We start from the raw sequence: 13936 nt of genomic DNA, 5'->3' as shown, positions 1-13936 counted from the left end.
ATAGAAAAAGATGGGGAAAGAGATTAATAGAGAGACGAGGCATGGAGGAAGGGAATGCCCATAGGCCACCCAACTGGTGTTAAACCATTATTGGTTGTGTTCTGCTCTTCAGCTGTAAGTAATCCATTGCAACCAGGTAGTTTTATGCCTCGTTTCCACTGAGCGGAACGGTTCGGATCGGGACAGATCGGCAGGCTGATAATGGTCCGGTCTATTCAGTTGAGCGTTTCCACTGGAAGTCGGACCTCTAGGGTCCATGCGGGGCGTACACCAAATGCCTAGCGTTGCGGCGTGGCGTCACACTAGTGCGACAACAGACGTGACGCTACAACAACAACAACAACAACAATGGAGGTCATCCAGCAGCTCGTCTTTGCTCTACTTGGCTTTTGGTTCTTAGTAATCAAAATACATGCCACACAGTGTGAGAGAAGGTTACGAGCGGCAAAGCGAAACACAGCAGAAAAGAGAAGAAAACTTTTGGCTTGGGTCTTGAGTCAGGAGGAGAAGTACACCTTTGTGCGGCAAAGACAAAGACGGCAGCGTTATAGGGTAAGCAACATTATGCCAATTGTCATTTATTTCTACCCGTATTAAAAAGTAAAATAATACAGAATATGACAAAATCTAATATAAGATGGGAAGGATATACAGTACATATGTACTTAACAACATTCATGTTGCACACGTATGTAAACATGCACATTTGAAGTATTAAATCAAATGCATAACAAATCATTAGTAGTATAATGAGTATTTATGTATAAGGTGTAATACTTCAAATGTGCATGTTTACATACGTGTGCAACATGTATGTTGTTGAATACATAATGTACTGTATATCCTTCCCATCTTATATTAGATCTTTGCAGATTCTGTATTTTTTTATTTATGTATAAGGTGTAATACTTGCAATGTGTACTCATTGCTCACTTTTATACATGATGCTATCTGACCTTGTAAAATATAGTATGTTGTATTAATATGTTTTTATTATTTGTGATATGGTAACATCTGCGTTTTCTTCTTTTAAAGATGCTTCTCCTTTTGTCAAAGCAGCGCCGCCGACCAGTCATTTGGGCTCTCCCCCGTGCCAATGAGTGGTGGGATGTGACCGTCCCAGGATTCACACACACACAGTGGGTGCACAATTTCCGAATGTCGGAGGAAACCTTTTCATACCTTTGTGCAAGGCTACGTCCAGTGATGGAGAAGCAAAGCACAAACTTCCGAGCCAGTTTGCCAGTGAGGAAAAGAGTAGCCATTGCACTGTGGAAGCTGGCTACCAACAGTGAATACAGAAGTATAGGTCATCTTTTTGGTGTCAGTAAATCATCAGTGTGCCGTTGTGTGCAGGACTTCTGTAAGGCTGTCTGCACATTGCTAGCTCCTGAAATTGTTCATTTTCCAGACAGGGAAAAGCTTAAAGACATGGCTGACTAGGTGGGGTCTTCCACAGTGTGTTGGTGCTATTGATGGGTCACACATACCAATAATAGCACCACAAGAATACCACACTGACTACTTCAACAGAAAGGGCTGGCATTCCATCATCCTCCAGGGAGTGGTGGATGGAAAAGGACTATTCTGGAGTGTGAATGTTGGAAAACCTGGGAGTTTGCATGATGCTCGGGTTCTACGATTGTCCACATTTTGGGATTGGGTTGGGCAGGGAGGGCTGTACCCTCTTTCCACTAAGAACATTTGGGGGGTGAATGTTGGCTATTATGTGCTCGGGGACTCTGCCTACCCTTTACAAAATTGGCTCCTGAAACCATTTCCTGACAATGGCCGCCTGACACCAGAACAACAAACCTACAACAAGAAAACATCCAGGGCACGGGTCGTAGTTGAAAATGCTTTTGGAAGACTTAAAGGTAGGTGGCGGTGTCTTATGAAGAGGAATGACAGTGACATTCAACTTGTCAAATCCATGGTGCTTACTTGCTGTGCTCTTCACAATCTTTGTGAAAGTCATGGAGAAGACTTCCACCAGGATTGGAATACGTCTGCAGAAGAGCCAGTAAGGGTAATAGCACAGGATATTGAAGATGAGTGCAATGAAATACGTCAGGCTCTGATGCGTCACCTCAACACCTAATTTTTTACCATGATTGTTTTAAAGTTTTAATAAAGTTTTACATTAATGAATCAGACACACCCAAAGTCTCTTATAAAATCTCTTTTATTCAGCAACAAAAATATTCTTTCTATATTTTCTTACAAGTAAGAATTCAAAAAAATAAAACATTTTTACAAAACAAAACTGAAAAATTACCAAAAAACAAAGGGTACAGGTCCTGTGCTGGCTGACAGGCACTATTGCCTTGGCGGTGGCCTGGGATCACGACTGGCTCCCAGCACTTGAACAAGCTGCCCTAGGACACCAAGGAAGGCCTGGTTGAAGGTAGACAACTGCTCCATCTGCTGCCGGGCAATCTCAGCCTCCTGGCGCATAGCTTCCTGGGCATCCTGACGCAGTGCCTGAAACCACCGCTCAGAAAGGGTCTCCATCCTTTCCTGTTGTCTTTCCTCTACTGTCCTCATATCATCAATAACTGTGCGCAGATCCAGCTGCAACCGTCTCCTTTCACCTGGAATATACAAAATACCAGAATATTGATTTAAGAAAATGCACAATTATAACTTTCACTCTGATCATAATGTCTTACCTGTGTGACGTGGTGCATTTGGCGTACTCTGTGGTAGGCTTGGTGTTGACACAATCGTACTGGTGCTGCTGAAAGATGTCGATGGACCATCGTCTGAAAAGTTAGAGGTATCATTGGAGAGTCCATCCACAGTATCTGAAAATGCACATATCAAGGGTTTTATACACAAACGAGAAGAAGACACAGTGTACTATCTTATGGCAGTTATCATCAGGTAGTAAACAATGGGATGCAGAGTGGGTAAAAAAATGAGATGCCTATACTCTTCTGTACAGGTATTTAAATAAAAAATAATGGAACTATATCAGTTTAAAGGCTAAGGTACAATGAGAGCATCAGAAATCTCCATTATCTTTTCTACAGTTGTCTTTTTTCTCAAAAATAGGGGCTGGTTTATACAGACAGTACATTTCCCTATCCATTCTGAGATTAACTTTACTTGGTTAAAGTGCACTGTGGCTGCTTGAAATCATGCATGATAGCCTTTAATAGTATTTTTATGCATATTCAGCCCCCTTGATATTATCAAGCCCATACTAATTAAGCAAAACACCAGTCACGCATTTTTCATTAATTATACAAAACAGTGCAGCGCTACTCCCTACCATTTTCTTTCAGTCCACTGCACAAATACAATTACATTTTTGGTGCAGAGTTAATGGTTTTGTGCAGTTATTTTTTTTAAATGGTTAGCATAGGGAAAGCCAATGCCAAGCAGGAAAAAAAATAAAACTTACCAACAGGATCTATCATGGATTCGAGAAGTGCAGATGCAGATGAAGATGCAGAGTCCAGACCTCCTTCCCTGCCTTGGTTTGCTGGCCTATGCCCGTAAATGGCGTCCATGGCATCGTACCACTTCCAAGTACTTCGACTGTTTCCACTACAGCTGTTGGCATCCTTAATTTTTTTATATTGGCCTTTAAGCTTCTTAAGCTTTGCCCTACACTGACCCGACGTCCGTTCAAATCCCTCGGCTGCCATCCGCTGGGAAATATCTTTATACACCTTTTCATTCCTCACTGATCCATCAAGCTCACTCTGAATAACACTGTCCGCAATTATAGTAAGGAAAGTGGATAGTTCCTGTGTTGACCAGACCCTGCTGTTATTTGCAGGCATCCTTCTCCTATATCTGGACTGAGCTGCGCTTCCGTTTGACGACAGCAGTGACGTTTTCCTGTCCACCAATCAGTGGAATGTATCGTGTGACACCAGTAGCTCCGCCCTAACCGTACCGTACCATTTCCTATGGCCCTACATCTGAAGGAGGACCACGAATGGTGCGGTTTGGTTCGGTTGTATGGGCCACTTTCATAATGGAAACACCAAAAATAGCGTACCGTACCGAACCGATCCGAACCGTTCCGCTCAGTGGAAACGAGGCATTAGAGACCTCCAGTTTCCAGCAAAGGAATAGGACAGGACAGTGGATGCCTTCTCCATGCTGATAAGATACATCTACATGGCAAAGGGGGGGGGGAAGTCTTATAAGAGGAATTTCTTTAACTACCTTAGCCTGCCACATACTGTAAATATGGCTTCCTGGAGTTGGAAGATGGTGGCGTATGAAATGGAAACGGGCGGAGACAGAGAATAATAGAGAAGCGAAAGAGCCAAGGACGAAGGGGGTGTCCACAGGGGGTGTTCCACTCTTGAGTTGTATGTGACACATTGCCATGAGATGGCTTCAGACCACCTCCAGTTTCCAGCAAGGATTATATAGGACCGAGATCTTCAAACTATGGCCCTCCAGTTGTTCAGGAACTACAATTCCCATCATGTCTGTGAATGTCAGAGTTTTACAATGCCTCATGGTATGTGTAGTTCCACAACAGCTGGAGGGCCGTAGTTTGTGGATCCCTGATATAGGAGATCAGTTTCTGTAATATTTGTGGATTTTAGGATTCTTAAAGGGTATCAGGGCATCCATCAGATGTTTGGGCAGACGGACAATCCTTTACTTTATGGTTATGACACTGCTGCCTTTTATTGGTGAGTGGTGACCTCAACAAGATAAGTGTCCCTTACGTTGTCCTTCTTGGTGAATGTCCCCATTGTGTTGGCAGGGCGCCCTCCTGGATATCATTCAGAGAGATTCCTTTGCTGCTCCAGAGAAAGATATATTTCAGGCCCTGATGCGATGGTGCAAGCACAACCCGAATGAAAACCACACCGAGATCATGTCCGCCATTCGACTCCCGCTCATGAGCCTGACCGAACTTCTCAATGTGGTGAGACCGTCCGCACTACTCTCCCCAGACGCCATCCTGGATGCCATTAAAGTGCGCTCCGAGAGCCGGGACATGGACCTCAACTATCGTGGCATGCTAAGTAAGACTTTTACTTTATGGTGTGTCATTGGGGGGGGGGGGGGGTGACTGGGCTGATGCTCTTATGGGGGCTGCTGAGCTTTTCTGTAGAGATGGGAAGCCCAAATGTACATCTTAGCACTGCTCCAGCTTCAAAAAGGTGCAAATTTAGTGGTGTTTCTAAATATTAAACCCTGATTAATGCTACCAGTCTTACTACCACTCCAGCAGTTTTTAGCTTCATCCACTGAACACAACAAGATAAACATCCCCGGTAAACTTTAGATTTAAAACTCGTAGTCTACAACTTTCAATGCTGCTGGCTCCTTCTCTCTGTGCTGCTTTCCTGAACTTCTGGTCTTCACAGAAATGGAGTTAACAGTAGACAGTAGTTACTGCAAACAATCCCTAAATACTCTGCTCTAGATTTCTCACCCCTGCTGCATGTCGAATGGCATGCTCTGCTCACTGTGCCTCCTGGGATATGCATGTCACGTATCCCCGGGGGGCATAGTCCTTCACTGACAGAGGGGGGGGGGGGGGTGGGCCTAGTGGCGCGTCATCCGGAAGCTCATTGAGCTGAACCCGGAAGAGCCTGCAGCCTCCTTGTGACGTCACACAAGAAGATGGCGGCGCAGGACCGAGCAATGGCTGCTGAGAAGAGGATCTCAATAGGACAACGTTGGATCCATTGGGTAGGGGAGTATCTGAACTGTGCAAAACACAACATCCAGTAAGTAGGGATTAAAAAAAAACAAAAAGGTGGGTGGGGAGAGACTGAAGATCCGCTTTAACCTGGGGGGAAAAAAAAAAAAATTCCTAAAGCCACCACAACTTATGGCTGGTGAGCGGCAATTAACATTTTTGTTCCTAAACTTTTTTGAAATCTCTTAAACTCCGGGACGCCCTACAAGTATTTGATATTCTGTAGCGAATGGGTTCAATAGAATGAAACGCGTGAGCTCACAATCCTTTTATGCCCGATCTAGCTGCATGTGTATGAATCTGTGAAGGGTTAATTAACATATCATCTGTATATCCGTACTAATTGTCCCTCTATTAACCCCCCCCCAACAGTCCCTGAAGAGAACATCGCCACAATGAAGTACGGTGCCCAGGTGGTGAAGGGGGAGCTCAAATCTGCCCTCCTAGACGGGGACACTCAGAACTATGACCTGGATCACGGCTTCTCCCGGCACCCAATAGAAGATGACTGCCGATCCGGGCTGGAGGTGAAGCTGGGCCAGCCGTCTATTATTAACCACGTCCGCCTTCTGCTGTGGGATCGAGACAACCGGTGCGTATCCCATCATCTGCCACCCACCACCCACCCTGTGACTCCTCTGTAATACAAAGCATTAGAGAACTGACGGGGTTACATAAAACCAGTCACATCTGTCCTTGCACCAGAGGAGCTTACACTCTAATGTCCCCACACAGTCACATATTCTTATTAATATTCTACATTTATACAGCTCTGACATATACCGCAGTGCTGTACAGAGAACAATGATCCACTTACTTCAGTCTCTTCACCGGAAGAGCTTACATTCTAATGTCCTCCTTCCCCGTAGTCACACACTATTATTATTATTATTATTATTATTACTATTATTATTATTTTATTATAAATTTATATAGCTCTGATATATACTGCAGTGCTGTACAGAAACCCTGAGCCAGTCACATCAGTCTCTGTACCAGAGGAGCTTACACTCTAATGTCCCCTCACAGTCACACACTATTAATATTATACATTTTTATAGCTCTGACATATACCGCAGTGCTGTACAGAGAACACTGAGCCAGTCACATCAGTCTCTGAACCAGAGGAGCTTACACTCTAGAATGTAAGCTCTTCTGGTTCTGTGATGACTGTGGGGGATATTAATGCCCCCCCCCCACAGTCACACACTATTATTATTATATAGCTCTGACATATACCGCAGTGCTGTACAGAGAACACTGAGCCAGTCATATCATTCTCTGTACCAGAGGAGCTTACACTCTTAATGTCCCCCCCCCCCCCCACACAAAGTCACACACTATTATTATTATTATATAGCTCTGACATATACCGTAGTGCTGTATAGAGAACACTGAGCTAGTCCTCTCCGAGGAGTTTACACTCTAATGTCCCATTTCCCCCCCCCCCCCAAACAGTCACACACTATTATTATTATACATTTATATAGCTCTGACATGTACAGAGAACACTGAGCCAGTCGCATCCGTCTCTGTACCAGAAGAGCTTACACTCTAATGTGCCCCCCCCCCACACGGTCACACACTGTTATTATACATTTATATAGCTCTGACATATACCGCAGTGCTGTACAGAGAACACTGAGCCAGTCACATCAGTCTCTGTACCAGAGGAGCTTACACTCCAATGCCCCCCACAGTCACACATTAATATTATTATACATTTATATAGCTCTGACATATACCGCAGTGCTGTACAGAGATCACTGAGCCAATCACATCAGTCTCTGTACCATAGGCGCTTACAATCTCCCCCCCCCCCCCCCCCCCGTACTAGACACTATTATTCTATATTTTATATCCCTTTACAGTGTTGTGGTGGAGTTTACAAGAAATCTCAGACTTCACCCAGGTAAACTTTCACTTGCTGGAGCAAACCTACTAAATGCAAAATGGAGAATTGAACTCTGGGTGCACAATGCCCATCAGTGCCACCTGGACTGTTCACAGTGCCCATCATGGAGACAGGCGGGTAGGCACCTTAACCACTTCTGGACCGGAAATGTTCCCCCCCTTAATGACCAGGCCATTTTTTGCGACTCGGCACTGCGTTACTCTAACAGACAACTGCGCAGTCGTGCGACGCTGTACCCAAATAAAATTGATGTCTTTTTTTCCCCCACAAATAGAGCTTTCTTTTGGTGGTATTTGATCACCTCTGCGATTTTTTTTTTTTTTTTTTTTTTTTTTTTTTTTTTTTTTTTCCATCCTTTTAGGCCAATTTGTTTTCTGCTACATATTTTTGGTTAAAAAAAAAAATCCCAATAAGTGTATTTTGATTGGTTTTGCGCAAAAGTTATCGCATCTACAAACTAGGGGAAAGATTTATGTCCTTTTTTATTATTATAAATAATAAAAGATGGACTATTGTCTTTTATTCAACCTCACCTACTATGTAATATTATATTAATTTTTCCACTAGTAATGGCGGCGATCTGCAATTTTTGCGGTACTGCGGCAGACAGATCGGAGCCCTAACTGACATTTTTGACACTTTTGGGGGTACCAGTGACATTACTAAAGTAATCAGTGCTAAAAATATGCTCTGTTACTGTAATAATGACACTGGCAGGGAAGGGGTTAACACTGTGGGTGATCAAGGGACTAAATGTGTTCCTAGGGGAGTGATTCTAACTGTGGGGGGGGGGGGGGGGGCAGCGCTTGTGAAATGATCATAGAGACCTGTGATCCTATATAGAAGGTATAGAGACCTGTGATCTTATATAGAAGGTATAGAGACCTGTGATCCTATATAGAAGGTATAGAGACCTGTGATCTTATATAGAAGGTATAGAGACCTGTGATCTTATATAGAAGGTATAGAGACCTGTGATCTTATATAGAAGGTATAGAGACCTGTGATCCTATATAGAAGGTATAGAGACCTGTGAATCTATGTAGAAGGTATAGAGACCTGTGATCTTGTATAGAAGCTATAGAGACCTGTGATCCTATATAGAAGGTATAGACATGTGATCCCATATAGAAGGTATAGAGACATGTGATCTTATATAGAAGGTATAGAGACCTGTGATCCTATATAGAAGGTATAGAGACATGTGATCTTATATAGAAGGTATAGAGACCTGTGATCCTATATAGAAGGTATAGAGACCTGTGATCCTATATAGAAGGTATAGAGACATGTGATCTTATATAGAAGGTATAGAGTCCTGTGATCCTATATAGAAGGTATAGGGGCCTGTGATCCTATATAGAAGGTATAGAGTCCTGTGATCCTATATAGAAGGTATAGAGTCCTGTGATCCTATATAGAAGGTATAGAGTCCTGTGATCCTATATAGACCTGTGATCTTCTATAGAAGGTATAGAGACCTGTGATCTTCTATAGAAGGTATAGAGACCTGTGATCTTCTATAGAAGTTATAGACACCTGTGATCCTATGTAGAAGGTATAGAGACCTGTGATCCTATATAGAAGGTATAGGGGCCTGTGATCCTATGTAGAAGGTATAGAGACCTGTGATCCTATATAGAAGTATAGAGACCTGTGATCCTATATAGAAGTATAGAGACCTGTGATCCTATATAGAAGGACCTGTGATCCTATATAGAAGGTATAGAGACATAGAGCTCTGTGATCATTCCTGGGAGAAGGACGGTCAGTTGTGTTTACAACAGCCGACCTTTCTTCTCTCTCAGTGGGGAGCGATCGCGGGTGTCAGGCGCAAATCGGAGCCACCTGCCCCGTGCATTGGAGTCCCCGCTGACGAGCGGGGGCGTGAGCACGCTGCTGGTGGCGCGCGCTTGCCCCCTAGCTGCAGGTGTGCGATCGACGTATACCTATGGTGGTTTGCACTGGAGAGTCGCCCTGCCGCAGTATACCTGCGACGGGTGGTCGGGAAGTGGTTAATGATGGGACGGAGTTAAAGGTATATAGTTCTGCTTTATGTTGGCCTCCTCTGACTGACGCACTGAGTTTGATGTCCTTCCTTGGCGGCAGGTCGTACTCCTACTACATCGAGGTCTCCATGGATGAACTGGACTGGATCCGAGTCATCGATCATTCGCAATTCTTTTGTCGTTCCTGGCAGAAGCTCTACTTCCCCGCGCGGGTCTGCAGGTGAGTGCCCCTCCGGGTGTCCCTTTCTATCTTTTGCATTCCTGGAGAGGACAGAGACTCTTTAACTGTCCAATATGGATAGTTTGCAAGTGCTGTGATACTTTATGGGTCCAATTCTTCTTCTTTTTTTTTTTTTTCTAATTCTTTATTTATTGAAACATGAAGGCATACAGTAGCGATTGTAAATCACTACCATATACCCGGTGAAGTGACCGGCCTCGGGTGACACAGAGATGAAACCAATCCTCCTACATCAGTTGTATCTGCAGTCTTCTCTTCTCTACAGTGAATTGAAAAAGTATTTACACCCCTTGCATTTTTCCACATTTTGTCATGTTACATCCAAAAACGTAAATGTATTTTATTGGGATTTTATGTGATAGACCGACACAAAGTAACACATAATTGTGTCATGGAAGGAAAATGATAAATTGTTTTCAAATATTTTTACAAATAAATCTGTGAAAAGCATGGCTGCATTTGTATTCACCCCCCGGAGTCAATACTTCGTAGAACCCCCCTTTCCCTGTAATTACAGCTGCAAGTCTTTTTGGGGATGTCTCTACCAGCTTTGCACATCTAGAGAGGAAATTTTTGCACATTCTTCTTTGCAGAATATGTCAAGCTCTGTCAGATTGGATGGAGAGCGTCTGTGAACAGCAATTTTCAAGTCTTGCCACAGATTCTCAATGTGATTTAGGTCTGGACTGTGACTGGGCCATTCTAACACATGAATATGCTTTGATGTAAACCATTCCATTGTAGCTCTGGCTGGATGTTTCGGGTCGTTGTCCTGCTGGAAGGTGAACCTCCGCCCCAGTCTCAGGTCTTTTGCAGACGCTAACAGGTTTTCTTCTAAGATTGCCCTGTATTTGGCTCCATCCATCTTCCCATCAACTCTGACCAGCTTCCCTGTCCCAGCTGAAGAAAAGCATCCCCACAACATTATGCTGCCACCACCATGTTTCACAGTGGGGATGGTGTGTTCAGGGTGATGTGCAATGTTATTTTTCCGCCACACATAGCGTTTTGCTTTTAGGCCAAAAAGTTCAATTTTGGTCTCATCTGAGCAGAGCACCTTCTTCCACATGTTTGCTGTGTCCCCCACATGGCTTCTCCCAAACTGCAAACAGGACTTCTTATGGCTTTCTTCCACCAATGATTTTCTTCTTCTCACTCTTCCATAAAGGGCAGATTTGTGGAGCGCACGACTAATAGTTGTCCTGTGGACAGATTCTCCCACCTGAGCTGTGGATCTCTGCAGCTCCTCCAGAGTTCCCATGAGCCTCTTGGCTGCTTCTCTGATGAATGCTCTCCTTGCCCGGTCAGTTTAGGTGGACGACCATGTCTTGGTAGTGGCCCGGCCGGTCAGTTTAGGTGGATGGCCATGTCTTGGTAGTGGCCCGGCCGGTCAGTTTAGGTGGATGGCCATGTCTTGGTAGTGGCCCGGCCGGTCAGTTTAGGTGGACGGCCATGTCTTGGTAGGGTTGCAGTTGTGCCATACTCTTTCCATTTTCCCATGATGGATTGAACAGCGCTCCGTGAGATGTTCAACGCTTGGGATATTTTTTTATAACCTAACTCTGCTTTACACTTCTCCACCTTTATCTCTGACCGGTCTGGTGTCTTCCTTGGCCTTCATGATGCTGTTTGTTCACGAAGGTTCTCTAACAAACCTCTGAGGGCTTCACAGAACAGCTGTATTTATACTGAGATTACATTACACACAGGTGGACTCTATTTACTAATTAGGTGACTTCTGAAGGCAATTCCACTAGATTTTAGTTGGGGGTATCAGAGTAAAGGGGGTGAATACAAATGCAGCCACACTTTTCACAGATTTATTAGTGAAAAATGTTATTGTTATCAGTTGAGAATTTCCCTTTTTTGGGTTTTCTATGTGTGCTGTGGTGACAGGGACTCTTCACGGGGTTATTCCGGAGCTCTCTGCTCTGTTGTGACCCCCCCCCCCCTCCCCTCCCCTCTCCTCTCATTGGTTGCTCTAGGCGATTAGAATCGGATGTGTAATCGGCTCCTGTTATGAACTCTGATTTTCCCCTCACCCTGTCTGCATGATTCATGATGTCCAGTTATCTGTGTCAGAAAACAGTCTGCTCAGATTGTGCCACGAGTGGTTAATGTAAATGCAGCGCGGAGATGATCCAGACGAGGGCGCTATTGTTCTAGCTTGAAATGGACTCCAGGCTGTTTCATAAAGATCCGGTTTGTGTCATTGCTGAGTTTCTGCAGAGGGACTCCGCCTGTCTCCTGTATCCAAGTACTAGTGTCTGTGTTATAGGACCCCCCCCCCCCCCAAATTGTCAGTGGGTCATTGTTCTGGGATTCCACCCCAACCCCCACCCCAGGTATCTGAGGGTCATTGCTTTGGCATACATCGCGCCCCCTTCCTCCCAGCATCATTGGGTCATTGTTCTGGCACCGAACCCCCACCCCTCCAAGTGTCAGTGGGTCATTGCTCTGCCCCCCCCCCCAATGAATGTCAGTGGGTCATTGCTCTGCCCCCCCCCCAAATGAATGTCATTGGGTCATTGTTCTGGCGCTGAACCCCCACCCCTCCAAGTGTAAGTGGGTCATTTCCCACCCCTCCAAGTGTCAGTGGGTCATTGTTCCGCCCCCCCATGTCATTGTTCTGGCACCGAACCCCCACCCCTCCAAGTGTCAGTGGGTCATTGTTCTGCCCCTTCCCCCTCATGTCATTTGGTCATTGTTCTGGCACCGAACCCCCACTCCTCCAAGTGTCAGTAGGTCATTGTTCTGGCACTGCTACCCCCTCTGCCCCCCCCCAAATGTCTGTGGGTCATTGTTCTGCCACTCCTACCCCTCCCCCTAATTATTATTGGATTATTGTTTTTAGGCCCCTCCCCTCCAACATCAGTAGATCATTGTTCTGCCCTCCCCCCTCTCAAGTGTCAATGGGTCATTGTTCCCCCCCCCCCCCCCCCAAAATGTCATTGGGTCATTGTGTTCTGGCACTGCTACCCCCCCCCCCCCAAATGTCTGTGGATCATTGTTCTGCCACTCCTTACCCACCCCCTCCCCAATTTTCGGTGGGTCATTGATTAGGCACCTCCCCTCCAGCATCAGTCATCAGTAAGTCCTTGTTCTGGGGGACCCCCCCCCCTCGTGTCAGTAAGTCATTGTTCTGGGATTCCCCCCATTTGTCATTGTTCTGGGATTCCCCCCATTTGTCATTGTTCTGGGATTCCCCCCATTTGTCATTGTTCTGGGATTCCCCCCATTTGTCATTGTTCTAGAAATAGATCTGTATGGTTGGGAAGGGGAGGACAAAGTACAACACGTCAGGGAATAAAATGTACAAATAAGATATTTTGTATTCAACACAGATAGAAACCGCGCAGCCTAACTTCTAACATGGAAAGTCAATCTATTTCCCTTTTTTATATTAAAAAAAAAAAAAAAAACACAAATATTTACACCCCTAGCCGAGCAGAGGTTGGGGTTCCTCCATCCATACCTGGTGTCATGGAACTGGTATTGTCCCCTCCGGTGTGACGCCATCTGATCCGTGTTCTGGGATGAATCTTCTCCGTCACATGCCTGTGCTGTCACATTTCTGTCAATTCTTTTATTTGAAAAGAAAGCAATGTAAATTGGGCAGCGCCAGCAACTGTAATGTCTGACTGCTGTCTTCTGATGTGTCCGGATCCTTCCCAGGAGTGGCCATTGCTCCCAAAAAAGGGGGGGGGGAAGCTGCTGGAATCTGACCAATTAGATATATTATATTTTTGCACATTCCATTATTATTTAAAATAATATTAACATGAGGAGCTCCTTTTGTCCATCCAGTCCTGAGATTTTCACAGCTCTGCCCCAAAGCACAGCCCTGTCTGGTAGGACAGGAGACCTGATTTTACTCTGCTGCAGTTCACGAACACTGTACAGGTCTTGTCCCTCCCCCAGCCTGAGAAGCAGCAGATTGATCAGCATGTTCCATGTATGGCCATGCAAGGAGTGTCTTCTCTCATCATAGAGCTCAAGTATAGGTTTCAATCAGAGAAAGAAGCTGTAAAGCATAGAGCTTCAGTTTTGCCTGTTTAGCTAACCCATAGTGCCCTGTGGAC

At 45.0% G+C, this 13936-nt stretch overlaps 2 protein-coding genes across 2 annotated transcripts in view; one reads left to right on the top strand and one right to left on the bottom strand.

The window, feature by feature from the left end:
- BTBD9 (BTB domain containing 9) overlaps nt 1-13936 on the top strand; it is a gene marked incomplete at its 3' end in the record, with an annotated part of 275828 nt that overhangs the window by 21224 nt on the left and 240668 nt on the right. Inside the window, exons 4-6 of the mRNA XM_082249306.1 lie at nt 4742-5006; nt 6062-6281; nt 9714-9833. Of these exons, the coding sequence (XP_082105432.1) occupies nt 4742-5006; nt 6062-6281; nt 9714-9833 (605 nt within the window). The remainder of the gene's footprint in view (nt 1-4741; nt 5007-6061; nt 6282-9713; nt 9834-13936) is intronic.
- On the bottom strand, nt 2320-3656 carry LOC309550204 (uncharacterized protein; the record flags this gene model as incomplete). The annotated part of the gene is made up of 3 exons (XM_082250620.1): nt 2320-2594; nt 2673-2807; nt 3410-3656. 3 exons carry the CDS (start codon nt 3654-3656, stop codon nt 2320-2322), a joined length of 657 nt encoding a protein of 218 aa, XP_082106746.1.

Source organism: Pelophylax lessonae (assembly GCF_965119305.1).
Source record: "Pelophylax lessonae genome assembly, chromosome: 3".
NCBI lineage: Eukaryota > Metazoa > Chordata > Amphibia > Anura > Ranidae > Pelophylax > Pelophylax lessonae.
This window is presented reverse-complemented; position numbering and strand designations above follow the sequence as displayed.